The following is a 26,586-nucleotide window of genomic DNA, read 5'->3' as shown; positions in this document are numbered from 1 at the left end:
GACAGGCAGGTGGGAGGATCTGGTGGTGAGCAGCCCTGCGATTTTCTCAGCCTGTTGCAGACCCAGGGCTTCAGCTGGCCAAGTGTGTGACTGTCCAAGCTACCAGGACAGAAAGCATCTCCGAGCCTAAGACCAAACAATCCTGGCTTTGTTTTGGAAGGATTTGTCCCTGAGGTTCCAGTTGGCTTCTACTTAAGTCTCAACGTCACTGACATTTTTGGTCTCAGAGCAGCTAAACTTGAGGATTCAGGTTCTTGGGGAGGAGAAAGCTGGGGAAGACAAGGAGCTCCGCTAGGTCGCCCTGGCTGGGATCTTGGGGCCGGTGACAAGGCGGGGCTCAGGGCGCAAGGGCTGCCTGCCTACCCGGCGCGGGGGCCGCCGTCTGAGATCTCGCCCCCAAGCCCGGCCGCCTCTTTCCTCGGAGTAGCCGGCTAGGTCACGATGGCCTCATTAAACCGGCAGGTAGGCAGTGCCCCCGCGGCGGCAGCAGCAGGTGGTCCTGGAATGTGCGAGGGGCGTGATGACTGCAGCTGCCGCCGGCCTTTTTGCGCAACACCTTCCCTATATATACCAGGGCGCCGAGCTCCACCTGGGTGCCTGCTCCGGTCCATTACCTGCAGAGAGAGCGCCAGTGAGTACCGCCGCTGGGGTCTGGGCGCTTCTTCCTCCCTCCTGCCTCTTGAAAGAAACTTAATTCACTTTTAATTTACCTAATTCTTTTAGATCTGCCTCGATCCTGTTCTCAAGGAACTTGGCTGACTTTGGGCTACAGAAGAGGGGAAAAGAACTTTCTCCACATTTTCAGAATTTTCTTTTTCTTCTTTATGTCGTTACTGTTGCTGTTATTTCAACTCCAGTGACTATCCTATTAGTAACGGCATACTTGGGGATTCTAAAATTAAAGATGTGGGGGGATTCCTACCACATAGGAATCAGGACAGCTAGGCTATCTTTTTGGTCACTAAGTAGCTGTGTGATCTGAGGCAGGTCCCTGTGAGCCCCAAGGCCTCAGTTTTCCCCCCTCTTTCCCAGAAGGGAAACAGCAGGGTCTGTCCTTTCTGCTGTCTTCACTGCAAAAGTTCCAGGTTTGGGTGGCTGTCCACTGACGCAGCGCCTCCTGCAGCGTGACCCCCACATGCTGCTATTCCAGTTGCAGGGTTATTTACCCAAAGGGACTGCAAGGCACAGTCCTGGTCTGCTAGTCCCATCAGCGCAGGCGGCATCAGCAAAGGGCCCAACCTTCTGCTTGTCTTGGGAGAACGGAGTTCCCAGTTTTCCAGTGTTTTTGGAGGTAGACGCAGCAGGGTGGGGGTCTAGGGAGATGTGGGCAAGGTGCCGTTGTGTTGGGGAGATCAAACATCTCCAGATCAGGAAGAGGGAGGCATGTGGAATGGAGTGATTTCAGTCTTCAGATTCTCTGGGTAGCTGGCACTGAGGTTGTCACTCCTATTCTCTTAGTGAAGAGGCAGCTTTCTCAAACTTGGTTTCATGGAGGCAGCTTGTGGATTGCATCACTTAGAATCCTCTCTTCCTCCCTATTTGGGTTCATCATGAGATCTGAGTTAACTCTGCTTGCCGCAGCCCTGTTGGACTTTTTCTCCATACCACTTTCCTCCTAGGCTGGAAGCCTCTAATCTGTTCTGTGTTGGGTATTACTTTTTTTTTCTTTTTTTTTCCTGTGTTGGGTATTCTTAAAAAAAGTTGTGCCTCATGGCAGTGACCATCATTTCAGACTGTTGAGCATGTTTGAATCTCTAGCCCCTGCCAGTCAGTTAGCTGATAATGATCTCTATTTTTGTAACTTTGGGAACTGGTGGCTAGAAGGGCATGCTTTGTAAAGGCTCAGTGTTAAACTAACCCCACCAAATCCACCTTAAGTCAACCCAACTATTTCATTGATGAAGATTAATGAAGACAATAGCTTCTCAGGATCAGTGATTTGGAATAAACAATTCTTAGCCACCTTCCACCCTGCCTTTGTCCTGCCCTCCCCCCAGCTCCACCCTGGGAACAGAAAGGCAGTATCAGCAGGGAGTAATCAGGACATCCCAGCAGAATTAATTCTAGTGAATTTAAAGATGCAAAAGTGTGCAGAAAGAAGGCGGCAAAAAGATGACAATGCATTTTAAGATGTTTCTCTTTTATAAATTAGCTCTTTTAACCCCCCCATACAATGAAAAAATAATATGGTTATAAGTTAATTATAGGATTTATTTTAAAGTAAATGCAAATTGGAAGTGCAGATGAGGGCAGGTGTGGTTTGATTAAAAGGGTCATAGTTTAAAGTGATAGTGAATGTCTTTTTAAAATCCTATTAGTTCATACCTTCAAAAGCCTAAAAGCCATTCATCAGGTAAAAGTGAGCTGCTTTTGTCTCTCACACCTTCACCATTCTGTCCTCCAGGGCTTATTCTTGCGATGTTTAGAAAAGTCAAAGGAAAGTAACCACCAATCTCTTGGGAATTTTTGAATTCTTGGTCATTCTTTCAAAGTAGAAGAAAATGTATCTCAAGTATATTGAGACCACTGAAGTTAAAATACTCAAGTTTGAATTGTCTCTACAGGCTTGGTGTGACTTAAAGTGATTTATTTCTTTGTGCCTCAGTTCCCTTTCCTGTAGAATGGGGGATCGCATTGATACTAAGGTAACAAGTGTTAGTCGCTCAGTTGTGTCCGACTCTTTGCGACCCCATGGACTATAGCCCACCAGGCTCCCCTGTCCATGAAATTCTCCAGGCAAGACTACTGGAGTGGGTTGCCATTTCCTTTCCAGGGGATCTTCCCGACCCAGGGATCGAGCCCGGGTCTGCTACATTGCAGGCAGATTCTTTACTGTCTGAGCCACCTCAAGCAAATTGACAGGAATACATCAAGTGCTTGTAAGACTAAACAGATTAATCTGTTAACAGGGCTTACTGCAGTGCCTGGCACAAAACCCCCTGGAAGAATTTGGCTGGCAGACACTGTCCGGCATGCTGGGGAATGGGGTCATCCCCCCTACGCTTGTGGAGGTCACAGCCCAGTAGGAAAACGCCTGTGTGCCTCGGTCTCTCAGCAGGACGATGCCCCTTGCCTCCTTCCTCCTCTCCCCACTTCTTCAGATGGCCTTGAGCTACTGCTGTTCTGAGCGGAGGTGGCCCAGAACAGGTCCTTGTTGGAGAGGCTCAGACAATGCAAAGTGTAGGGGTTGGGTGACTGCCAGCTGCCTTACCTTTCCCCACTGCCCAGGTCTTAGAAGGGCTGAGCAGGTTTGTTTTGGTTTCCCCCTTGGCCCTCAAGAGTTCCTCTTGGCATCCTATGCACATGTGGATGCAGGAAGTTGAGCCAAAAGAGTTATCAATACATCCAGCTCAATTGCAGGGAGGAGCCTGGGGTGGGGGCAAGGGAGCAGAAGTGTGGTCAGAGTCAGTAATCTTGTGCCTGAGCAATAAAAAACATTTTCCTGGGTATTAGCACCAAATCGCCCAAAGGGATGACTTAATCCTTCTCTGCTTCTGGCAGGTATAGGAGAGCACAGCCCTGGGGGAAGGCGGGGAGAGGGAACAGCTGAATCAGAGGGAGGGGGATGGGAGAAAGCCTTTGGAGGGGACCACTAGCTCTAGGGACCCCTCTGAGTGCCAAAGTGCCTCCCAAGGGAATCGGCACTGGTGTCTGCCACACCCCTGGGAGCAGTGGCCTCAGGTTCAGTCTACATCTTCTGTCAGGCTCATTTACTGCCTATTCTCCTGCTCAGCTGAGCCTCCTGAATTTGGACATACGCCAAATCCAGGCCCCTTAGTATGCCTGAGCCTTTGTGCGGAGTCAGCAGCCTACCTTTAGAGTATCTTGACTGGCATTTCCAGCTGTCTGAATGGCTAGGTAAGACCGACCCTGCAGAGGTGTCAGTCAGCTAGCTATCCCAGACACCTCCAGAGCCCCACTGAGCCTGGACCCGAGGTAGGTGCCTCACTGCTCTGATGGGGCCTGGACGATATCTAAGTTCTTCCTCCGCCTGACACTTGGTGGAGTTCTGTGGAAAGGCCATCTAGCTTTGGAACCAGCAGTCCTGGCTTCATATTTAACCCTATCCTTGGGCTTCCCAGGTGGCGCTAGTGGTAAAGTACCTGCCTGCCAATGCAGGAGACATAATGCAGGTTTGATCCTTGGGTCAGGAAGATCCCCTGGAGGAGGTCACGGCAACCCGCTCCAGTATTTGTGTCTGGAGACTCGCAAGGACAGAAGAGCCTGGCGTGCTACAGTCCATGGGGTCACAAAGAGTTGGACACAACTGAAGCAACTTAGCATGATCTTTGGAAAGCTGTGAGACTCTTAATTTCTCTGGGCCTGAGTTTCTTTGTAAACTGGATAGAAGACCTCTTTATCCTAAGATTGAATGAGGTCACAAATCATATAGAACACTCTCGCATCACAAAACAAACATTAGATCCTCTTTCTTATGTCCTTTGAATTCAGTGGCCACACAAATATTTACCGGGGTTCACTCAGCTGTGCACCTAGATGAAGAACTTATGGGCTGGGGCAAAGTGGAGTTGAGTCTATTTGTTGTTTGTGATGCAGTTCATTTCACAAAGTGCTGAGTGTTTACTCGGGGCCTCAACTACACTCATTAATCAGTTAGCCTAATAACAGCTCTTTAGGGAGGGAGACACATTGTCCATCATTTTGGAAAAGGTGAAACTGAGGCTCAGAGTCTCACACAGTAAGTGGCAGGGCTCTGCAGAGGCAGCCCTCCCCTGCCGATGGTTCTCTTTCCAGGCGGTGTGCCAGGCACTATGATGGCAGCAGACTGAACAGCTCCCTAGTCTCAGGGCTAATCGTGCTGCGTTTGCTCCAAGTCCCCCTTTACTCGGAATCTGTAGGGTCAGCCTGCTCAGAGCGCTGAGGCTTTGGTGACTGGGAAGGCAGTGGGAGTAGGGACTCTGTAGCCACCCTGCCAAGGGCAATGGTTGGGTACCTGGTGGCCTGCATTTCCCCACTTTCCAGGTGCTGAGAAGAACATCTTGAGCTGTGGGGTGGGGAGGACAGGGAGGGGCTGTCCGTCACTTCAGAATGCTCTGGGCTGGGTCAGATGTGCTGGCTGCCAGCCCCTCCGGGGCCAGTGGACCTTCGATACGTGGACCTGCACATTCTCTCCTTTACTGCAAGTGACTAGCGCCGTGACCACCCCGTGAGTGATGGTGGAGTAGACGAGTGTACCAGACAGCGAAGTCAGTGGTCCCCAGGTGTCTGCCGGGTTTGGTTCCAGGACTTAGCACAGAACCTGAGATCTGCAGGGTCTCATGTTTAAAATAGTGTAATTGCATATAGCCAATGCGATCCTCCCATATACTTTAAATCATCTCTAGATAGAGGGTTTATAGTACCTAACAGTGTAAATGCTATGTAAATAGTTGTAAAGACAAAGTAAATGCTAGGGAAATAGTTGCCTGTGTGCTTCAAATTCAGCTTTTGCTTTTTGGAACTTCCTGGAATAATTTTTTGCCCTGAATGTTTTCCATCCCTGGTTGGCTGAAACTGCAGATGCAGAAGCCAAGGACAAGGAGGACTACTGAACTGGATGTAGGAAAATGCTTTATCAGGAATGTGTCTGGAAAGGGGATTTGGGCGAGGGACAGATGGCTGATCTTAGAGTAGGGGAAGCAAGATTTCTAGGAAAAAAGAGTAGGGACTTCCATTAGAAAGTTGCCTTTGCTTCTCGGTGATGCTGATTAATAAGAAATGAGGACCCAGAGAGGAATGAAGCCAGCACAGGCCTCACACAGAGGAAGGATTCAAGGCTCCCTAGTTTGTTGAATCCCTGGGGTCATATGCTACTCTCTCTTCTGTCCAGTTCAGTGGAAATGAGTGTCTGCCCATTCCATTGCTTGTATTAGTGTGAATTACTTGTATTTCGGACCATGGAAGTGTCTGGTTCTGAATTCGCTAGATACTTTGTACACCCCTTAAAGAAAATGATTCTGATCAGTCAGAAATTTAGTCACTGGAAATAGTTTAAATAATAACACCTTACTGCTGATGAGAATTTCCCAAGCCAGGCTGCTATGACATCCAGATTGTAGCTTCTTGAGACAGCTGCTCCATCCAACAGATCTTGGCCAAATGGGCTGCATATAGTGATGAGGAGCAAGCACTCATCATAAGATTCAGGGATGACTTGTTTCCTGGTCATGATCAGTGTGGATCTAAGGTGTTCCTTAGGTAAACCCTGGATGTTGACTTCTCCATCCAGAGATGTCTAGCACCTACCACCCCACACTTGATCATCACAATAATCCCTCATAGGGTTAATCAAGTGTACATCATTTAACAGTAATAATGTAAGTCATTTAACATTCCCTTGCTCCACATGTGTGTTAAAGTAGTGTTCCATGAAGATATGTCTTTGTCCCAACCAAGGATATGTTTGATCAGGGCCACAACCTCCCTGACAGGTAGAGCTGTGTTTAAAAACTGGCTCCGTCACTCACCTACTGGGTGACTTTGAACAAGTTGCTGGGATGTCTTGGAATCGCAGGGTTTTCCCATTTGCAAATGACAATGTTCCTGAAGAAATGTGTACCTTGGCTCAGTGGTAAAGAATCCGTCTGCAAAGCAGGTGACCCAGTCGATCCCTGGATCAGGAAGATCCCCTGGAGGAGGGCATGGCAACCCACTCTGGTATTCTTGCCTGGAGAGTCCCAGGACAGAGGAGACTGGGGGCTACAGCCCGTAGGATCGCAGATCGGACACGCCTGAAGCCCCTGAGCACAGCGCAGCGCGGTGTTCACGCCTTTTCTGCCTAAAGATTTGAGTGGTGTGTGTGTCAAGCAGTGGCAGAGCTCCTGGCACCTGTCACTCTTTAAAATGGAGTTGTTATTATCAGAAATCAAGTACAGATACCACGGTGGTGTGTGATGGAGTTTCAGCTGAGTCACATAGGTAGGACACATGCTTAGAGAAGGGCATGACTAGAGGCCTGGGGAACCCAGGCAGAGGAGGGAGAGAGAGGGCTTGGGTTGCGCCTAAAGAGGTAGAGAGAAAGGTGGGGGGAGGGTCTTCTATTTGGGGGGAATGCCTGGGCAGAAGCAGGGGAGAGGGTTCAGGGTCCCAGTTTTAGGCTGGTGTGACCAAGGCCACGGATCATTTGGGGAGCAGTAAGCCATAAAGAGATGAGTACACACGATCACAGTTGTGTCTTGGGCAAGTTAAGCTGTAGAGAGAGGCTGGGCCCAAACCAGTTCAACAGGCTGCTGTGTCCCTCTAGGCAGGAGGTACAGAGGCTCAGCATGGGGAGGTGGCCCCAAGGAACCAGACGCCAGGAACCAAGTTGCTCCCAGGTAAAATGCACGGTCCTGGTGCTGGCTGGGTTTGGGAGCTGTCAGAGATGACTTGGAGATCCTCGGCTGATGATGACAGGAGTCACATAAACAGCAAAGTTCCACCAAGGGGAACTTTGGGAATGATGGGGAAATGAGTTGGATTTAAGTTAAGGTGACGTCTAAGTGCTGACAGATGTAAATGGTCCGTGAACAGTGTAGATAGGTAGTTTGGATGCAGGCTAAGTGCTTTTGTACAAATATCTGGGGTGGGAGATGCTTGGAGACTGTGGGAGACTCCCTGGAATCTTTTTTTTTTTTTTAATTTATTTATTTTTGGCCGTGTTGGGTCTCTGTTGCTGCATGGGCTTTTCTCTGGCTGTGGCGAGCTGGCGTTACTCTCTAGGTGCGGTGTGCAGGCTTCATTGCAGTGGCTTGTCTTGTTGCAGAGCATGGGTTCTAGGTGCCCAGACTTCAGTAGTCGTGGCTCCCAGGCTTCGTAGCTCTAAGGCACGTGGGATCTTCCTGGACCAGGGATTGAACTCACAGTCTCTCGCTCTGGCAGGTGGAGAAGGCGCCCTGCCTGGATTCTGTGTGCAGAAAGTGGGATGCTGACTTCCACTAGAGTGTGGAAGCATCTTTTCCGTTTGTCTAGATTTGGGCCTTTAATCAGATAGATATGACTTTTGATGCTATTAATGCATGACTCACTCCTTCTAGGAGAGTTCCAGGCCATCTAGTCATTGAGAGGCAAGCATGTGGACTCTGGAGTCAAAGAAACTCTCAAATCATGTCTGTGACCTTGGGCCAAGTGACTTCATCTGTCTGGGTGCTCTGGTTTTCTCATCTATAAAATGGGAACCACACTAACCCCTTGCAGAGTTGATGAGAGGAGTTAAGAGGATCAATTTATTGAACAGATTACTGTACAGAAATTAAGTCATTGAAGCTGCCTAGTAACCCAGTGGTTTATAAACATAAACTACATTCCTATGTATGGGAAATGGAGGCACAGAGCAGTGACTTGCCCAAAGTCACAGTGTATCTGGGGCAGAGCTGGGGTTTGGTTCTAAACCTCTGTGCTATATAATACTTAGCCTAGAGCCAGCCCTGTGTTTTCTTTTTAACCTCAGAGCCATTTCAAACCCACATTTCAGATGTGGCAGCCTTGAGCTGAGGTTGAAGTTCTCCTAGGTCAACCTTGGTCTCTCCTCCCCAGCCACCCAGCTTCACCCCACTACCCCTGCCCAGGCCCAGCCTTGTAGCTGCGTCTCAGCACACCTCGGATGGCGCCCCACAGCAGGCCTGGAGAGCACTGGGCTTTGCCCCACCCAGGGTGGTCAGCTGTACTGCAGGGTCCTGGGTGGAATCTCACCTGGGTCCAAGGCTCTGCCGTGGGGGGCCGTAGGCAAGTCACAGGTCTCCCTGTAGCTGAGTTTTTCTTTTTCTTTTTTTAATTGGGTATAATTGCTTTGGGAGCTTCCCTGATGGCTTAGTAGTAAAGAATCTGCCTGCCAGTGCAGGAGAGTCAGGAGATGTGAGTTCGATCCCTGGGTTGAGAAGATCCCCTAGAGGAGGAAGTGGCAACTGACTCCGGTGTTCTTGCCTGGAAAACTCCATCGACAGAGGAGCCTGGCAAGCTACAATCCATGGGGTCACAAAGAGTTGGACACGACTCTTTGCACAAATGCACATGCACATGTTTTCCCATGTTGTGTTCACCTCAGCTGCACAACAAGTGAATCTGCTATTTGTACACACACGTCCCCTCTGTCTTGGACCTCCTTTCCCACCTCATCCCCCCCCCCCCCAGGTCACCACAGAGACTGTGCTGAGCTCCCTGTGCTATAAAACAGGTTCTTCATCTTGGATGCCATTTAATGGCAGAATAACAACACTTCTCCGAATGGGCGGTGGTGAGGTTGAGCACAGCTATTGGCTCTTGCTGGCTAGGCAGGTCCCAACATCCTGTTCGGAAAGCACACGAAGCCTAGGTGCCAGGCCCGGCACTGGGTGCTCGTGAAGCTGAAGTGAAAGAGCTGGTCTGTGCCTTCCTGGAAGCCGGTGACGGCAGGATGTTGGCTTTGATCACAGGAGTATGTGCCATGCTCTGTAGTCACACAGGGAAAGTTCCTTGGGCCAAACAAATGCATGAAATCCTCTCATGATGGGAACTCACAGAATCAGCTTCTTTCACCTCCTGGCTTTAGCAGTATGAGTGACAGGAACCATACAAGTGCTCCTGAATCACCTAACTTCTGTGAGTTTGGGGATGGGGCTGCATCTCTGAAGAAAATAAAAATCGCAAACAATCCTGCCACCCCTTGTGTCCCTCATGGAACATTTCTGGATCCTTTCGTGATCATGCTGTGAATGGGACATAAATATGCCTTCTATTAACAATTTATCTAGAGCATTTTCCTGAGTTTCTATTTAGTTTGTTTTGCTGGTTCTTTATAATGGCATGCTCTTTGCTGCGTGGATGAACCATAGTTAATACATTAGTTTCCCGGTTTTTATTTTTCAGCCTGTAAGTAAGAGTGCATTTTGGTTTGCATCACATTCCTCCGTCAATGTTTACTGGGCCTCATCAATGTCCCAGGCAGAGCTGTAGACTTTGAGGATGTAGTTATCAGCAAGACAAAGGCCCCCTTTTTGGTAGAGGTTACATTCTGACAGGCGGTAATGATTTCTGTTCAAGAAAAATGGGAAAGGAAACAGACCCAGGTTCTGGGAAACCCTCTCCAAAGAGGTGATCAGAGCAAGGCAGTACTTTTGATTTTTCTGAGAGAAACAAAAAAAAATGTCCCTAGATTTTTAATTCCTATGGGTGAAATTACTGGGTCAGAGATGTATGAAATATGTGTGGAGTTTAGACATTTACCAACTTCTTTCCAGAACTTTGGCAATGCTCATTTCACTGGATTGCCTCCAGAATCATACGTTATACTTAAATTTTTATTTTTTTGCTAATGTGATACTTGAAACTTACCTCAATGTTTTGCAATCTTGGGTTGTTAATGGAGCCGAACTCTTACTTTGTAATAAGTGTTTGAACCACTTGTACTTCCTCTTCTGTGAATTGTTCATTCCAGTCCTTTGGGTTGCGTTGTCTGACGTGTGTGTTAGGACAACAAGTGCAAGTAGTCGATGTCCTGGATGTAGGGAGCCAGGTTTCCTCTCCACGGAGCTGAGAAAGGCCTTGTTGAGAAAATGGGTTGTGAGGAAGTCTCTATCAGAGGCTGGGAAGAATGTGGTTCCAACAAAGGGTTGTTAATCCAGGCAGCATACCCTAGTAATCATTGCTACTATTTACCAGGCACTTTCTGGACATAGGACTTCCCAGGTGGCTCAGATGGTAAAGTGTCTGTCTACAATGTGGGAGACCCAGGGAAGATTCCCTGGAGAAGGAAATGGCAGCCCACTCCAGTACTATTGCCTGGAAAATCCCATGGACAAAGGAGCCCGGTAGGCTGCAGTCCATGGGGTAGCAAAGAGTTGGACACGACTGAGCAATTCCACTTTCTGGACATAACCATTAATCTCATAATCCTACAAAGCAGGAAGCATTGTCTCCATTTAATAGATGGCTCAGAGGCCTAAAGGGACTCCCCTAAACACACACCCACGGATAAGGGACACCTGTGGGCCTTGAACCAGGTCTACTATATCGTGCTTCTCATAGAGGACCCAGCGGCAGGTAAAGCAGGTAGAGTGTATACGAGCATGAACACAGACCGTAAGTCCAGTAGGTGAGGTCTGTAGCAGATCTGCAGGTGAGCTGGTCCTTTCATGAGAAGCAGATGGGGTGCACATTGGATGATCGTGAGGGCTTAGCGGGACCACGAGCTGATGAAGATGAATGGCTTCGTATTCCCTTTCTGACTAAAGGAGAGAGTCACGACAGACCAAGACAGACAGAGCAACCAGAGGAGGCTCAGCTGGTGTATGGATTTGAGGCTAGGATGGGAACATAGGAAACAGTGGTTTAGTTTAGTGACAGCCTGGGTGAGTGAGTGAGGGAGGCCCCCAGAGGCATGAAATACGGTGCTTGAGGGTCCACACATAGGACATACAAGCATGAATCTTTGCAACCACTGTCTCTTCTTGTGGAAACTGAATGGGCTTCCTTTCAGCGGCTGCTTCTTTAAGCTGTTTTCCTATCACAGACCATGGCTGCTTGGCCTGAGTTGGAAAATGCCCAGCCTACCTCGGAGAAATACACTGTAAAGGCCGATGGTGAGCAGTCTGCGAAGCCTGAGAAAGGCAAGGAGACTGAAAAAGGTAAGTGCCCCGCCTCCAGCCCTGGGCTGGCCCCCTTGGGAAGGCCCCAGGAGACCCGGGCCTGGTTCCTCATTCCTCATGGCCTTCTCTGCTTGTCCGGGCAGATGACACCGGTGCCCCTATCACCAAGATAGAACTTGCGCCGTCTCATTCCACTGCGGCACTGATCGAGGAGCCCACCGAGGTGGAAGACCCCTGGGACCTGCCCGAGCTTAAGGACACGGGGATCAAGTGGTCAGGTAAATGAGGGCAGCTGAGGCAGGCGGGAGGGGACTGTCCGTTGGCAAGAGACTGAGATCACGACTTTACGGTGTTACCTTGGGTCATCTTCCCTTCGATTGTTCAAGCAACAGTCCTGGCTTTAAGAGTCAAGCCTCCTGTGATGACTGGGAGATCTTTGATCCTTTCATTCATTCATTCAACAAATGAACCAGGTTATAACCAGACCAGACCCTGTGCAACAGGAAATGGACGAGGCCCCATCTCTGAGACACCTGGGGGTTGGGGAAGAGGGGTCCCCAGACCTCAACGTGGGCATCAGAAAGAGATTATAGAAGGCCGTCTACATAGACAAAACAGCAGAGATGCAAGGAGATGCCGCACTTCTGTTCCAGGCAGTAAGATCAGTCTGCAGGTCAGGTAGAAGAGGGACGTGAGAACCACTTTAAAAGTGAGTGGAGAAAACGACAGCCGAGGATGTAGGCTTCCAGGACATACGAGGGCCCAGACCCTCCCCAGATGGAGGCTGTGATTGCTACCTTGCAGCCACTTTGTTGAAAATATTCTGCTTGGTTCTGAAGGTGCTTAGAAAAGCCTTTATCTCTGACCTTGCATTTAGCAGGGTCAAGTGCTCTTAAGTGGCTCATCAGTGACACTGCTCTTGCCCCTGTGAGCCTCAGACCTCACCAACCCCCTCCTCCCAAGAGCCCAATCCTTTTCACCACATTTCACCACAGGTTTCAACTGAATGGACTCCAGTGGTAATTACTTTGAAAACTGCAGCCAGCCATGAATGCATCCCATTGCTCGGTCTTGCTAGATTTAAGACTATAGCTGCCTGGCTAGGAGGGGAGTTGGGGGAGTTTTGACAACTGAGAAGTTGTCAAACTTCTCAGTGTTTCAGCCATGCCTTTTCCCCTCCTCCAGAGAGAGACACCAAAGGGAAGATTCTCTGCGTCTTCCAAGGGATTGGGAAATTTATTTTACTTCTGGTGTTTCTCTACTTCTTCGTGTGCTCCTTGGATGTCCTGAGCAGCGCCTTCCAGCTGGCTGGAGGTATGGATGGAAGAGGTCAAAGGTCCAGGGTAGGGGTTTTGGTTTCTGTGAATTTATTTCAGAAAGTCACAACTCAGCAAGCCCCATGTAGTTGCAGTCTACCTGAGTGTTCTAGAATGGAAGTCAGCTGAGATCATCTGAGGTCATGCCCCATTTCACAGAAGAGAAAACCGATGCCCATGAGAGGGTTATGATAGGCTGGCTGAAGTGGCTTAGGCCAGGCCAGAGCCAATGCCAAGGGCAAGCGGTCAGCTCCTTGTGTTTGTCTGCGATCCCCGGACAGGAAGCTGTTTGACCTAAAGGCTTATGTGAGGGTTTCTGGCTGTCTTGGGGCCTCCACACCTCAGGGCACCATTGACTAAGAGTGTTCTTAGTCTAAAGCAACTACTCAAACTCAAAGTTGGTCCTTTGCTGGAGAAGGACAGGGGTCCCTTGTTGGGGGATCTGCTTTCACTGCAGTTGCCTAAACACCTCCCAGGACTGAGCATGGAAATGAGGGGTGAGGGGACCCAGAAGTGAAATGACTGTATGCTTGGTCACCTGCCTATCCCCGATGGGCAACAGTAGTAAGAGCCAGCCCTCGAAGCGCCTACTGACGTAGGGGCATTGTCTTAAACATTCCTTCCCAAAGTCCTTCCCACTTACGGAGGAGTGGGCCAAGGCTCTAGAAGGTTGTACCCAGCACTGAGTTTCACAGCCCGTAATTGGCCTAGTGGGATTCAAACTGAGATCTGGTGACATGGAAGACCGTAGGTTTCTGCATCCCTTGGTTCTGTTCTTGAGAACTCATCTCTGTGGTCTTGGAGAGCTGGGGGAATGTGAGGGACAGACTGACTTGCTGAATGCCACTTTGGTCTGCCCCTATCCCACACAGCATCAGCAAGGGGCCTTGCTGTCTCTCAGACAAGGCATTCCACTCCCCAGTCTCAGTCTTCTTTTAAACATTAACTGGGGGGATGGATTGATGGTCTCAGAGCACACTCTCAAGTGATGTTCCTAGTGTTCAGTTATAGACTGGGGCTAGGGGCTTGAATCGAAGGGGCTGGATAGAGAAGAACGAGAAGATCTACATGGATAAATCTCGTGAGTTGGGAATACATCCCTGACCAGAATGAGGCCATCAAGAGATGCACTGGCATTCATCAAACGAAGTACAGAGCTGAGGCCAGATTCGTGATCAAAGATGACTAGAGGAGGGCTTGCTGATGAACGTGGTTGAAGTCGCTCAGCGCCCACCTAACACCCATCACATGGCTATGGGTTTGTTTTTCAGGAAAGGTAGCCGGGAAATTCTTCAACAACAACTCCATCATGTCCAACCCATTGGCGGGGATGGTGATTGGGGTTCTGGTGACGGTCCTGGTGCAGAGTTCCAGCACGTCCACGTCCATTGTCGTCAGCATGGTGGCCTCCTCATGTGAGTCCAGGAACCTGAGGGCCCAGACGCATTTCAGGCATTTCCCTGTTCAGCTGGGGAGGCTGGGATTTACTCTGAATATGTCCAGGCTTGTTGCCATTACTTTCCTAACTTGTGCAGTTATGATGTGCTCTGCTTAGACAGTGTGCATCCTCCTGTTTCCCTTCCCAAGGCTAAGCCTTAAATTGGCCCCAACACTTGAAGGCTCAGTTCTGAATTCTCTAGAACTATTTTGTCTAGTCTAGTAGCCACTAAACTACATGTGGCTGTTTCATTTAACCTTGAATTCAGCTGATGAGCTGTAAGAGCTGTATTTCAAAGGATCACATGTAGCTAATGGCTGCCATATTGAACCACATAAATTTAGAACATGTCCATCATTGCTCTCAGGGCTAAGAATAAAACCTCATGTAATCACATCACATGTTGGCCTTGAGGTATCTGTGCTTGGGGACCTGACACTACAAACCTGAACCCACTCAATGTTTGCCCTGGCTATGGTGAGATAGACCCTCTGAGGGGAGCCACTTTGAACTGGTTAATTTTCAACCCAAACCAGTATTTTTATCTAAAATTAAGTAGAACAACTTTTTGAGGACCAAATTAGAAAAATATTCATTGCTTCTGCAAAATACTTTTCTACTTGTATAACTTATACTTTTTAATAATTCTTAATACCTTTATAACATTTACTTTTATATAAGTACTTTTAAGCTTTTATACATTAGAACATATGGCAATGTATTAATTTTGTGGGAAAAAGATATTGCCATAAATTTTCCATAATAAATACACAAGTCCTTATACATTGTTTCCTGGTCTTCCTTAAGCTACCCTGCCATCTGGAATGGGGGGACAGAGGGATTTAAAATGGAACTTTTAAACTGAAACTTTTAAACAGGAGAGTTTTATGTAGTCTCTGAATTCCCTGCAATTAAGTGCTGAAATTTTTTATTTTAATCTTTTTTGGCATATGTGCCTATTTCTATAGTGAGATACCCAAGTTTTTTTCAGATTCACAGTGAGGTCAGACCCTACAGAGATTAAAACCTAGTGCTTTAGGGAATTACCAGCTTGAATGAGGTCAGTTTGCCTTGGGCCACATCGGGAACACAGCCAAGATGCCTTCCTCAACTTTACTAACTTGCTAGCTTCCTCTTTTCCACCCTTCAGTGCTGCCCGTGCGTGCTGCCATCCCCATTGTCATGGGGGCCAACATCGGGACTTCAATTACCAACACCCTCGTGGCGCTCATGCAAGCAGGAGATCGGAAAGAGTTCAGAAGGTAGGAGGCTTGGCCACCTCGGTCAGCCTTGGCCACCACCAGGCCCACATAGGGGTTGGTTGAGTTTTCCTAACTGTTGTTAGGAGAGTATGTTTGTTATCGCTGGACCTCTTAGAAGTAGCTACAGTGGAGTAGGGCTGGAGGCTCAGATCACATACTTATCAGGTGGTTACTCAGCTCCCTGATCTGCAGAGCTTGGATAACAGTATCTATCAACCTCCATGTTGCCTAAAGAAATTAACACAATCATATAGATAAATACTTAGCAAGGTGCCTGGCACCTAGTCAGGGCTGCCTGACTACAAGTTTTAGCTAGAAGCTTGACCTGTGGCATAGTTAAAACAAGGCCAGTTAGAATAGCATTTACTATCTCACTTGGAAATAATTCTGACTTCCTAAAGCGTCCATTAAACACAATGCCCAGCCTCTCTTCTGACTGGTTATGGGTTTTTCCAGAGCTTATTAAAATAGTGAAACAGTCCCCATCCAACACAGCCAAAAACACCAATTTGCAAAGGTACAATGCATCCCCAATGATCACAGCAGCATTATTTAGAATTGCCAGGATATGGAAGCAACCTAATTGTCCATCAACCGATAAACGAAAGTGTCTGAAATAAGTCATACGGGGAAAGACAAAAATTGTATGCTATCACTGATATCTAGAATCTAAAAAATACAGCAAACTAATAAATAAAACAAGAAAGAAGCAGACTTGCAGATTGGGGAACAAACTAGTGGTTACCATCCAGGAAACAAAAGGGGGATGAGCAAGATAGAAGGGAAGTAAGATAGTAGGGAAGTAAGAGGTACAAACTATTAGGTATAAAATACACTACAGGACATAGAGCCAATATTTTCTAATAAATGGAATAAAACCTTTTAAAATTGTGAGTCACCGTATTGAACACCTGTAGCTTATATAGTATTGTACACCAACTATACTGCAACTGTCACATCAGACAGATGACATTAAACAGGCTGCTGGGGGTGGTCAGCAAACACCATGCCTCGTCCATGGGTGAACTGGCAGGCACCAGATGTCCTCAGAGCCGTTCATTTTCTGTCAATGATAGCTGAACTCCTGGTCCATGATAAAATGTTCTGAGGTCTAAATTATAATGGCTATCACCCAGGGTGTTTGCTAATTTGATCTTAAGAAACTGAGTAGACTTTTCTATGCACCATTTTATTAATATAGAAACACAAATAGGTTAAGTAACTTCGCTGAGGAGTATAGCTGGGACTTGATCCAGGTTTTCTTATTGGAAATTCTGGGTTCTTTTCACTGTTACACTGATTTTTACCTCTGGATGTATAAACATGAAAGTTCTTACACATGGACTATAATTGATCTAGCTCACCCCTTTTGGAGATAATTTAAATAGATTGCTTTCAATAACATCTTTGGAGATGTGTATTATTCTTTTCTGATAATTTTTTCCTCAATAGATTCCTGAAACAACAACAACTATATCAAACACCTATAAGGCTTTTTAACAGTTTTCCAAACTACAAAGAAATATTTGTAACACTTTGAGTCAGCAGTGTATGAAAATGTCTTAAATCACCCTCTGCCGGAAGCATAAGTAAAAATTTGTACTTGCAAACAAATTGCAAATTTATAAAGGAAGATTGTGTTCAGTATGCACGATTCAGAAGCAATCTTGATGAAGTTTTTTCAAACAGCCACTTGCTGCATTAATAACTGCAGCCAAAATAACCTCTATTGATAGTTCCCTTCCACCACGCAGAGCAAACTGTCCACTGTCTGATCTGGTAGGAAAGGCACTGCAAGGCAGTAGGAGATGAGATTCCTGGGCCCAGCACTATGCAGTGATCTTCAATTCCTGTGTTTGCTGGTCCTCAGTTTCTCCATCTGATGAATGGCGGGGGCAGGGGGTAGTATTAATACCACTCACTTTGGGGATTGCTGTAAGAAGAAAAGTGATATTGCATACCTATATACATATAGGTAGGTGACACCTGTCAGTGACGACCTGTAAGTCACCTGCAAGTGATGACCTGCCTAGGTGGTACCCAGCCACTCGATGACCAATCTGTCTCGGGGTGGGGTTCTCCTGCAGGGCCTTTGCGGGGGCCACCGTCCACGACTTCTTCAACTGGCTCTCCGTGCTGGTGCTCTTGCCTCTGGAGGCCGCCACCGGCTACCTGGAGCGCCTGACCAACTTCGTAGTGGAGAGCTTCCACTTCAAGAATGGAGAGGAAGCCCCAGAACTTCTGAAAGTTATCACAGATCCCTTCACAAAGCTCATTATCCAGGTAACCTGGCTTCCTGCATAGAGGGAAAAGGGATGGAAGAGATGGATGAGGGTCTATAATCACTGCCCTTTAGCTGCCACTGAAAAAAACCAAGGGAGGCAGAACTTCAGGAACACCAGATGGGATAGAGTTTTGTTCAGTTGTTCAGTCGTGTCAGACTTTGTGACTCCATGGACTGCAGCACACCAGGCTTCCCTGTCCTTCACTATCTCCTGGAGTTTGCTCAAATTCATGTTTGTTGAGTTGGTGATGCTATCTAACCATCTCATCCTCTGCCATCCACTTCTCCTGGAGAAATTGGTATTTATTATCTCTGTGACTTCAGCACACTTGGATCATCTGCGTGGGAGTGGTGGGTGGTAGTGAGCACTTCTCGAGAATCAAAGACTCTGCATTGGACAATTCGTTCCCACCTTTGACCTTGGCACCCCTGGGCTCACTGATTAAAGTCACATCCTACTCACAGCCAGAGAAAAGAGTTTACTGCCTTTCCTCACATCTTATCCCTCTGCTCACCAGGGTCTGTCCATATTGTTGAAATAAATGGAAGAAGGCTTTGTAGATGTTGCCTTGGAGAAGGGGCCAGCTTGGACCTTGCTCATTCACTCTTACCTTCATTTATTTTTCTCTTATTTGATTATCCAATGAATATTCTACTGCATGCTTCCTAGATACACGTCCATTGTTCATACCAGTCCTTCATTTGCTGAGCACTCACTGACATCAAGGTGCTATGCTCCACCCTGAGAGTGCAGATAGGGTGAGTCCCAGATCACCGCTGCAATCTGGTTCACATCCTCAGAGCCGCTCCTAACAGCTTAACATCTGTCCCACAGCGGTTTTGACAATGGGCTAACTCTCTTCTGTCCATTGTTTCCTCAGCTGGATAAAAGTATTCTCAACCAAATTGCAATGAATGATGAGTCGGTCCAAAACAAAAGTTTGATCAAGATTTGGTGCAAAACTTTTACTAACATGGTAAGTTTCTCAGAATATTGCTGGCTGAGTTAGCCCTTTTGTCTGTACTGGATAAAGTAAGATTTTGCCTTCAGATTGGGCATATAAAAGGTCGGGAGAAAGAAAAATCAAGGATTCCTGAAAAGTCAAATCTAGACAGTGAGAATCCTTAAGTCCTTGAATTCTAGATGGACAAACATGCTGTAGGACAGACAGGACCAGCCCACATCATGGACACGTTATTGCTGGCTAATTATGTTCATGTCTCCTGGCCTATCTCTGGCTGCCACCTTGCTTCCATTTATAGAGGGATTTGTGAAAGCAGTGTACCACACTTAAGGAGTTTCTCTGATGCCCCAAATTTCCCTCCATTCCCCAACCAGAGGGTTGTAGACGATGCATAGTATTTCTCATGTTTGCCACTCAGACTGAGAGAAATGTCACCGTCCCCTCGCCTGAGAACTGCACCTCCCCTTCCCTCTGTTGGACGGATGGTTTGTACACCTGGACCATCAAGAACGTGACCTACAAGGAGAACATTGCCAAGTGTGAGTGGAACTCACAGAGCATCAGCCATTGGGACAGGCTGTCTGGGGTGATGGTGATTTCCTATCTGTGTGGAGCCCCAGTGAGTGAGGCAAAGAAGGGCAGTGAGAGTCACTGAACACCAATCCTACATGGGACAGTGAGCTGTGAGCTTTCACGGCAGAAGAAACTAAGGCTTGGGGACCGGGGGGCAGGCTAAAGGTCCCCCTGTAAGGGGAAGAGCTAGGACCTGGAACTCAGTTCTTCTGGCCATTTCAGACCAATTCAGAACTCATCAACAGATTCCAAAGCACTCTCTCCATGGGCATTGGTATTTCTTTGGCAGTAACTGTAGGGAGATGACAGCCTGATTTGAAGGTGGTGTGGGGCATATACACAGCAGATACCATCACCCTTGAGTCAGGAGTCCCTGTTGTACAGTAGGCCCCATTTGAGGCACTGGGGCTATAGCACTGAAGAAAGCGGTGAGCTGACTGCTCCAATTGGAGCAGTGATGCTCCATTTCTTTAAGAAACTATACTGTTGCCTCTGGACTCTTTTATGGCCCTGATGCTATTTCTTCTAATTGTTTATTCCTTATGTGTCCATTTGCGTATCTCTGCGTCTCCTCCTCTCCATCCATCCCCACATTAATTCTGAGCCATATACCTTACTACTCCAGTTGTGGTTTACCTCACAGAATCATGTGAATGTATCACCTCTTCTATTGTAGCTGCTGTACATCCATTAAAATGGATGTTTTTTAAAACCCATGTATTTTCTGGAATCAACATGGGGACACACAGGGATTTAAAAAAAGAAAAAAACACAAGCAGTTTTATAATTAACAATTGCTACCACTCTGATTTTCCCTTCCTGCCCCAACTTGCTCCTTGAATACTTGTAGGTATCCTCATTATCATGAGTAAAACACGGAATGGGATTTAGAGGCAGAAGAATGGAGCTGGAAGCCTGAGTCTGCCCCTGAATTTTACTACATCTTCACCCTCATGAGATCCCATTGGCCTAAACAACCTCAGGGTTATACTTAGCTGCAAGGGAAGCTTGAAAGAGTGGTCTTAATTCTGGGCTGCCCTGTGTCAAGCTGACAACCAAGATTCTGTTCCTTTGAGAGAGAAGGATGTTGGGGAATCAATAACAATCTGTGGCCACCAGAGGCTCCATGCCCTCCTAATAAGGGCTGTCTATGGTCTCTCCAGGCCGGCACATCTTCGTGAATTTGAACCTCTCAGATGCTATTGTCGGCACCATCCTGCTGGTAACCTCCCTGCTGATCCTCTGTACCTGCCTGATCCTAATCGTCAAGCTCTTGGGCTCTGTGCTCAGGGGGCAGGTGGCTACTGTCATCAAGAAGACAATCAACACTGGTAAGCTTGCTGCCTCTCATTCTGGAGCTTCTAGGGGTGGTGTCACTGTGCCCCTCCCCTAGAGGGGAGCTCCTGTTGATTCTCTTCTAGCAACAGCCTCCACATGGAGTTTCTGTCTTGGCTTGAGAAGCTGTGAAAGTTACGATGCCACTTGCCCTCGAAATCCTCCTTAGTGTTTTGAGTGGAGCTTGCGAAGCCTTTGTTTGCAAGGCCTTGAGAAAGAGCCAGCTTAAGTTCAAATTGCTGTGAGTTAGGCCTTCCTTCCTGCCAGGTTCCCTGTTTGCCCAGGACTTACTGAGTCCATGAGGATCCCTTAGGTAATAAAGGGTAGCAGAAGTCTACTGTGACCCTTACTTCCCTTCAGCTCTTGGGAAGAACATGTGGTTCTGGATAAATACATCAGCATTTTGAAATAGCCAGTGAGACTCTATTGCTGAGAATGGCATCCTGGCCAATGAAAACATACCCCATGAACTCTGCCTGTGAAATGGGGCTGAGGATGTCTACCTCCCAAGGTTGTCGTGAGGGTGAGCTGAGTGACTCTTCTCTGGGTGCTTTTTGCTATGCAGGGCATGGTCCTGGACTGGTGGTGCCAAGAACAGGGTTCCTGGGGCTTCCAAGCTGCTTCACATCCTCAGTGCCCCTTTAAGTGGAAACAAAAGTGGAGGGTATGCAGGACTGGGAGACCAAGAGAGGAGGAAAGCTAGAGTCTCAATGCTCAGAGTGCTTTGCTGTTATTTGGGTGACATCTTGGTCCAACCACTGTAACAAATTCTCATAGACTGGATGGTTTAAACAACAGAAATTTGTTTCACACAGTCTTGGAGACTGGGAGGTCTAAGGTCAGGGTGCCAGCACAGTTGGGTTCTGGTGAGAACCCACTTTCTGGTTTACAGATGGCTGTCTTTTCACCATGTCCTCAGGTGGACAAGCTCTCCCTTCTAAAAGGGCACTAATCCACTCCTGAGGACTCCAACCTCATGACCTAGCCATCTCTCAAAGGCCTCACTTCCCAATACAATCACATTAGGGATTAGGGTTTTAACACATGGATTCGGGGTGGGGGAAATGACACAGGCATTCCATGCATAACAGATGGGTTCAGCATTCGGAACTCCAGTGAATATGTGATTTTGTCTTGGCAACACATCATTGCTTCCACCACTCGAATATGCAAGGTGAAAGAATGCTAAAAAATCCAATTTGCAGCTTCTGACTTCTGTGTAGGTATGGAGAGGAGTTTACACAACCTAAACCTCTGGCCCAGTTGTGTTGCCTGGGCCCTAGGGAGATGCCAGCTGGGCCTCCCAACCCACGCCTCCTCCAGAAGGATTGTGATGCATCTCTTATCCTCTGTCTTCCAGATTTCCCTTACCCCTTTGGCTGGGTGACTGGCTACCTGGCCATCCTTGTGGGGGCAGGTATGACCTTCATCGTTCAGAGCAGCTCTGTGTTCACGTCAGCTATGACCCCACTGATTGGTGAGTTTCTCCCCCGGGTCTCCTTCTGTCTGCCATTACCATCTCCTGCCATCCTCTGGGGCTGATGCCACGGGCTTTGTATTTTCACCCCCAGGCATTGGTGTGATATCCGTTGAAAGAGCATATCCACTAACGCTAGGTGCCAACATCGGCACCACCACCACCGCCATCTTGGCCGCCTTAGCCAGCCCAGGCAATACTTTGAAGAGCTCACTCCAGGTAAGGAAATGCTTCACGGGACAGGGGCTCTGGGAGGGATCCAAACCCATCCATGGTCTTGTAAGCACATGGTTTCTAAACAAGAAACCAAGTCAAGCTTTTCTCTGTTGTGTCCAAAACTGTGAGGTGGAGATGCCTCAGGGAGACAGATTTGAGAACAACCAAAGGCACCAGCTCCCTAGAGTGGTAGTCAGGCTCCTGTCACCAGAGGTTGTTTAAACAAAGGTGAGGTGGCTGTTTTGCTGAAGGAGGAAATGGTATTCCAGAAACATAGATACCACTTCCTGTCTCCTTGCCCTCCTCTTGGCAAAGTCTGCCTGGACAATGAGAGGTCACTTGTGTCCTAAGCCTTGCGTTGAGAAGAGTCAGGAGGATCTGCCTTGCCTGGATCAGCTAGATGACCTTGGGCAAGATGACCTTTGATGTCTGAATCACTGTCCCCCATTTACACACCCAGTGCCCTTAGACAGGTGACCTAACCTTTGAGCATCAATTCCCTCATCTGAAAAACGGGAACCATAATCTCTAGCTCACTAGGATTATTTTAAAGATCTGATGAGGCTCTCTCTAAAGCCATGCTGTGAATAGAAGTATAGAATGAATATAGAATATGTGAATCACTCATGAAATCTGAAACTTTTAGTACCACAGTTTTAGGAGTCAAAAAGGAACAGGGAGATTAATTTTAAATGTGTTTGATTGAACCATTATCATTTCAACCTATAACTGATATTAAAAATATTTTATATTCCTTTATTAAAATGAATTTATTAATCCATTTATTAATTTGCTTTTGGCTGCACTGGGTCTTTGTTGCTGCACATGGGCTTTATCTAGTTGCAGTGAGTGGGAGCTATCTTTGTTGCCTTGAATGGGCTTCCCGTTGTGGTAGCTTCCCTTGTGGAGCATGGGCTCTAGAGCACAGCCTCAGTAATTGTTGTGCACAGGCTTGCTTAGTTGCTCCATAGCATGTGGAATCTTCCTGGACCAGGGATCGAACTCATGTCTGCTGCATTGGCCGGTGGATTCTTAACCACTGGACTACCAGGAAAGTCATTTACAACTTTTTTGGACTGTCTTGGAAATCCAGTAGATATTTTACACTTATGCCACATCTCAGTGGATAGTGACTAATGTATCGGATAGGGCTGGTCCAAAGCCCCTAACATCATGCTCCGAGCCTGATGGGAACACATAGGAAAGTACAAAGTGTGTGGCCCCTGGAGCCAGGCTATCTGGGTTTGAATCCCATCTCCCGTCTGTGTGACTTGAGGAAAATCGCTTAACCTCATAGTGCTTCAATTTCTCAAAGTTCATTGTTAGATGTGGCCTAATGGACTTCAGGCCCTATAAACTAATGACCTGTGTTTCAGGTGGTCACTTCCCTTGCCTTCCCCTCTCCCAACCTTGCCCGTCCCCCGTCCCCACGGCCTCTCCGCAACACTCACGAAGAAACGTATTAGGCCCCCAGCTAATGTAATCCCTCCGACTCTGGGCTGAGTACAAAGGTGAGGAAGACCCATGACTCCACTTCTAGATGACGCTCTCTTCTCTCCGATGCCGCCGTGCGGCAGACCCGTTCACCTCTCCAACCCCTTGCTTTTCAGATTGCCCTGTGCCACTTTTTCTTCAACATCTCAGGCATCATTCTGTGGTACCCAATCCCGTTCACTCGCCTGCCCATCTTCCTGGCCAAAGGGCTGGGCAACATCTCAGCTAAGTACCGCTGGTTCGCCATCGTCTACTTGGTCGTCTTCTTCTTCCTGATCCCTCTGGCGGTGTTTGGCCTCTCCCTGATTGGCTGGCCGGTGCTGGTGGGCGTGGCTTCGCCCATCGTCCTTGTGATCTTACTGGTGCTGGTCCTCAAGATCCTGCAGTCCTTCTGCCCTGGCGCCTTGCCCCAGAAGCTCCGAAGCTGGGCCTTCCTGCCCGTGTGGATGCGCTCCCTGGAGCCCTGGGACAAGCTCATCACCTCCCTCACCAGCTGCTTCCAGAGGCGCTGCTGCTGCTGCTGCCGCATCTGCTGTGAGCTGTGTGGCTGCTGCCAGTGCTGCCGTTGCAGCAAGTGCTGCGAAGACCTGGAGGAGGTGAAGGACGAGCCCGTCAAGGCCCCTGAGGCATTCGATAACTTGGCCATGGACAAAGAGGCCTGGGATGGGGTCACCAAGTCTGAGGTGGATGCCTCAGGCACCAAAACCATTTCCAGCGTCACAGCCTTGTAGGTAGGGGCTGCTCGGAGGCGGGAGGAGGGCCCCATAGTCCACACGCTCTCCCTCCCTCCTGGCTCTTCCTCCATTTCAGGGGAATTCCTTCCCCACTGAGAAATGACATCCATCCCAGCTCTCATTCCCTTGGCCCAGTGTATCAAGCCCACACAGTAGTTCCATCCCAGCCCCATGCTCCCTGGGCCTTCGAGGCTCGGGAAGGGGCAAAACAACACTGAAAGAGCATTAGTGAAACCCGGCCAGAGAGATGATCACAATTGCCCCAGCACACAGCTGGGTTGGTCAATAAGCCTTTTTTCCCCCCTGACCATCCTCTTCCAAAGGAAAAGCCCCAAGGGAGGAATTTAAGGCAGGTTCTCAGAGGTGCATATTCAGTACACCTTTCTTTATTATGATCCAGCTCAGGCTTCTCTCTTTTACCAAAGACTGGCTTCAACCAAGAGCAGCTGCTCCCTTACAGTCCAAGGGCAGCCCAATCCAGGGGAAATGGTGTAATTGCCTGGGATTTGGAGAATACGTCGGTGTGGCCTTTTCCCCTTCTCAGGGCTCCTCACATCCCCTGGCAGGGTTTTCATAAGAGCAGTCCTGGTCCTGAGCTGGCAGGTGGAGGATGAGTGCTGGGAATTTGAGGGGATTTGAGGAACATTTGAGGGAGATGGTTCATCTCTGCCACAAGAGCCTTGGTGCTTCTTAACCCAGCTAATTTAAAAACCAAATCAGCATATGTCCTGGCTAAAGCCTAGTGCTGATAAAAATCACCCCTGCTGAGTCTTCTGGAGTAAGATATGCCGGTTCCGAGTCCCCTCCACTCTGCCCGCTGAAGCATAAAGCACCTGAGCGTAGGACAGCTCTACACCTCTCTCTGTACAAAATGACTGTCTGGGTCAGCTTTCAGTGGTCAGCTTCCGTCCATACTTCCACCCACCCGTCCATCCCTCAAAGCCAGAACCTCTTTCCAGACATTCTCCCATAGTCCCATCCATAAATGAACTTTGGTTCATCTGCCCTCTCTCCACGTCTGCAAAGCTCCAAATTTTTCATTGAGGGTAGAAACCAGGGCATGGCTGGACTGCCCACAGAACCGTGATCATCAAGTGGCAGTTGGTCTGTGGATCCAAGAAGTGTGCTCCTTCTTGGCCCAGATGCCTTCTCTGCCTTCAAGAGCCCCTGTTGTATTATTATTTACACCTCCTCTTGCCATTGCTTCTTACCCTCAACAAACCTAGTTCTCCCTGGAGAGTGAACTTCAACCAAGCCTGGGAAATGGGATCAATGCAGCCATGCTCCCAGACCCTGTCCGTCCCTATCCTAGCTTCTCAATCACTTTAGCAGGTTGGGATACCGAACTGAGTCTTCCCTGACCTTCCTTGTATAGATACAGATTCCAAAACAGAGCCATTTGTACTCTATATTTATACTCTTGCAACTGTACAGCATATTTCGCAAGTTACATAGTAAGTAGTACTGTGATTTGTGTTATGTAGCGCTCTCATTTGGAAACTAGGCCAGGTTCTACTAAGAAAGACCACCTTTGTATATTTTGTAATACTGCCTTTTAAACGTGCTTCTGCAGCCACACCCACACCACACACCTCTCCATAAATGTAAATATGTAAGTTAGACCTGGGCAGGGCTGTGGTCCTCTTTGTACTCTGATTTTTAAAAATTGGATCCTTTTACCTGCGTTGATTGTATCTTTTTTTTTTTTTAACTGGTTGTGGGAAGTGAGAGAAATAAAGATATTCAAAACCCCAAAGGAGCCAGTTGTCTTCAGTCATAGGGAAATAAAGACCTCCTAGATCTATTTCCTAAAAATTTGAGGTCATTCCCTCATTTAATGTCACTACTCACCAACAGCACCAGCTATGTAATTTGTGGAGTCCCTCATTTGAAAAGCAGGAAAAAATGCCATGAGAGGTACTAAAAATATCAAGTTTTCATTTCTTCAATAG

General features: G+C 47.9%; 1 protein-coding gene across 1 annotated transcript; it reads left to right on the top strand.

Annotated features, from left to right (window-relative positions):
* Window positions 1-597: 597 nt before the first annotated feature.
* Window positions 598-26,381, top strand: LOC122422358 (sodium-dependent phosphate transport protein 2B-like). The gene is made up of 13 exons (XM_043438848.1): window positions 598-631; window positions 11,465-11,579; window positions 11,684-11,818; window positions 12,726-12,854; window positions 14,128-14,271; window positions 15,445-15,556; window positions 17,644-17,839; window positions 18,722-18,817; window positions 19,224-19,344; window positions 20,542-20,709; window positions 22,074-22,190; window positions 22,285-22,409; window positions 24,017-26,381. The coding sequence occupies exons 2-13, from the start codon at window positions 11,468-11,470 to the stop codon at window positions 24,629-24,631; spliced, it is 2,070 nt and encodes a 689-aa protein (XP_043294783.1). The 5' UTR covers window positions 598-631; window positions 11,465-11,467; the 3' UTR covers window positions 24,632-26,381.
* The last annotated feature ends 205 nt before the right edge of the window (window positions 26,382-26,586 follow it).

Source organism: Cervus canadensis, chromosome 19, assembly GCF_019320065.1.
Source record: "Cervus canadensis isolate Bull #8, Minnesota chromosome 19, ASM1932006v1, whole genome shotgun sequence".
NCBI classification, from domain to species: Eukaryota; Metazoa; Chordata; class Mammalia; order Artiodactyla; family Cervidae; genus Cervus; species Cervus canadensis.
This window is presented reverse-complemented; position numbering and strand designations above follow the sequence as displayed.

Coding starts and splice junctions, on each gene's coding strand:
- LOC122422358 (XM_043438848.1), top strand. CDS start 11,468: ATGGCTGCTTGGCCTGAGTTGGAAAATGCCCAGCCTACCTCGGAGAAA. Junction 15,557..17,643: donor GATCGGAAAGAGTTCAGAAG/GTAGGAGGCTTG, acceptor GTTCTCCTGCAG/GGCCTTTGCGGGGGCCACCG. Junction 22,191..22,284: donor AGCTATGACCCCACTGATTG/GTGAGTTTCTCC, acceptor TTTCACCCCCAG/GCATTGGTGTGATATCCGTT.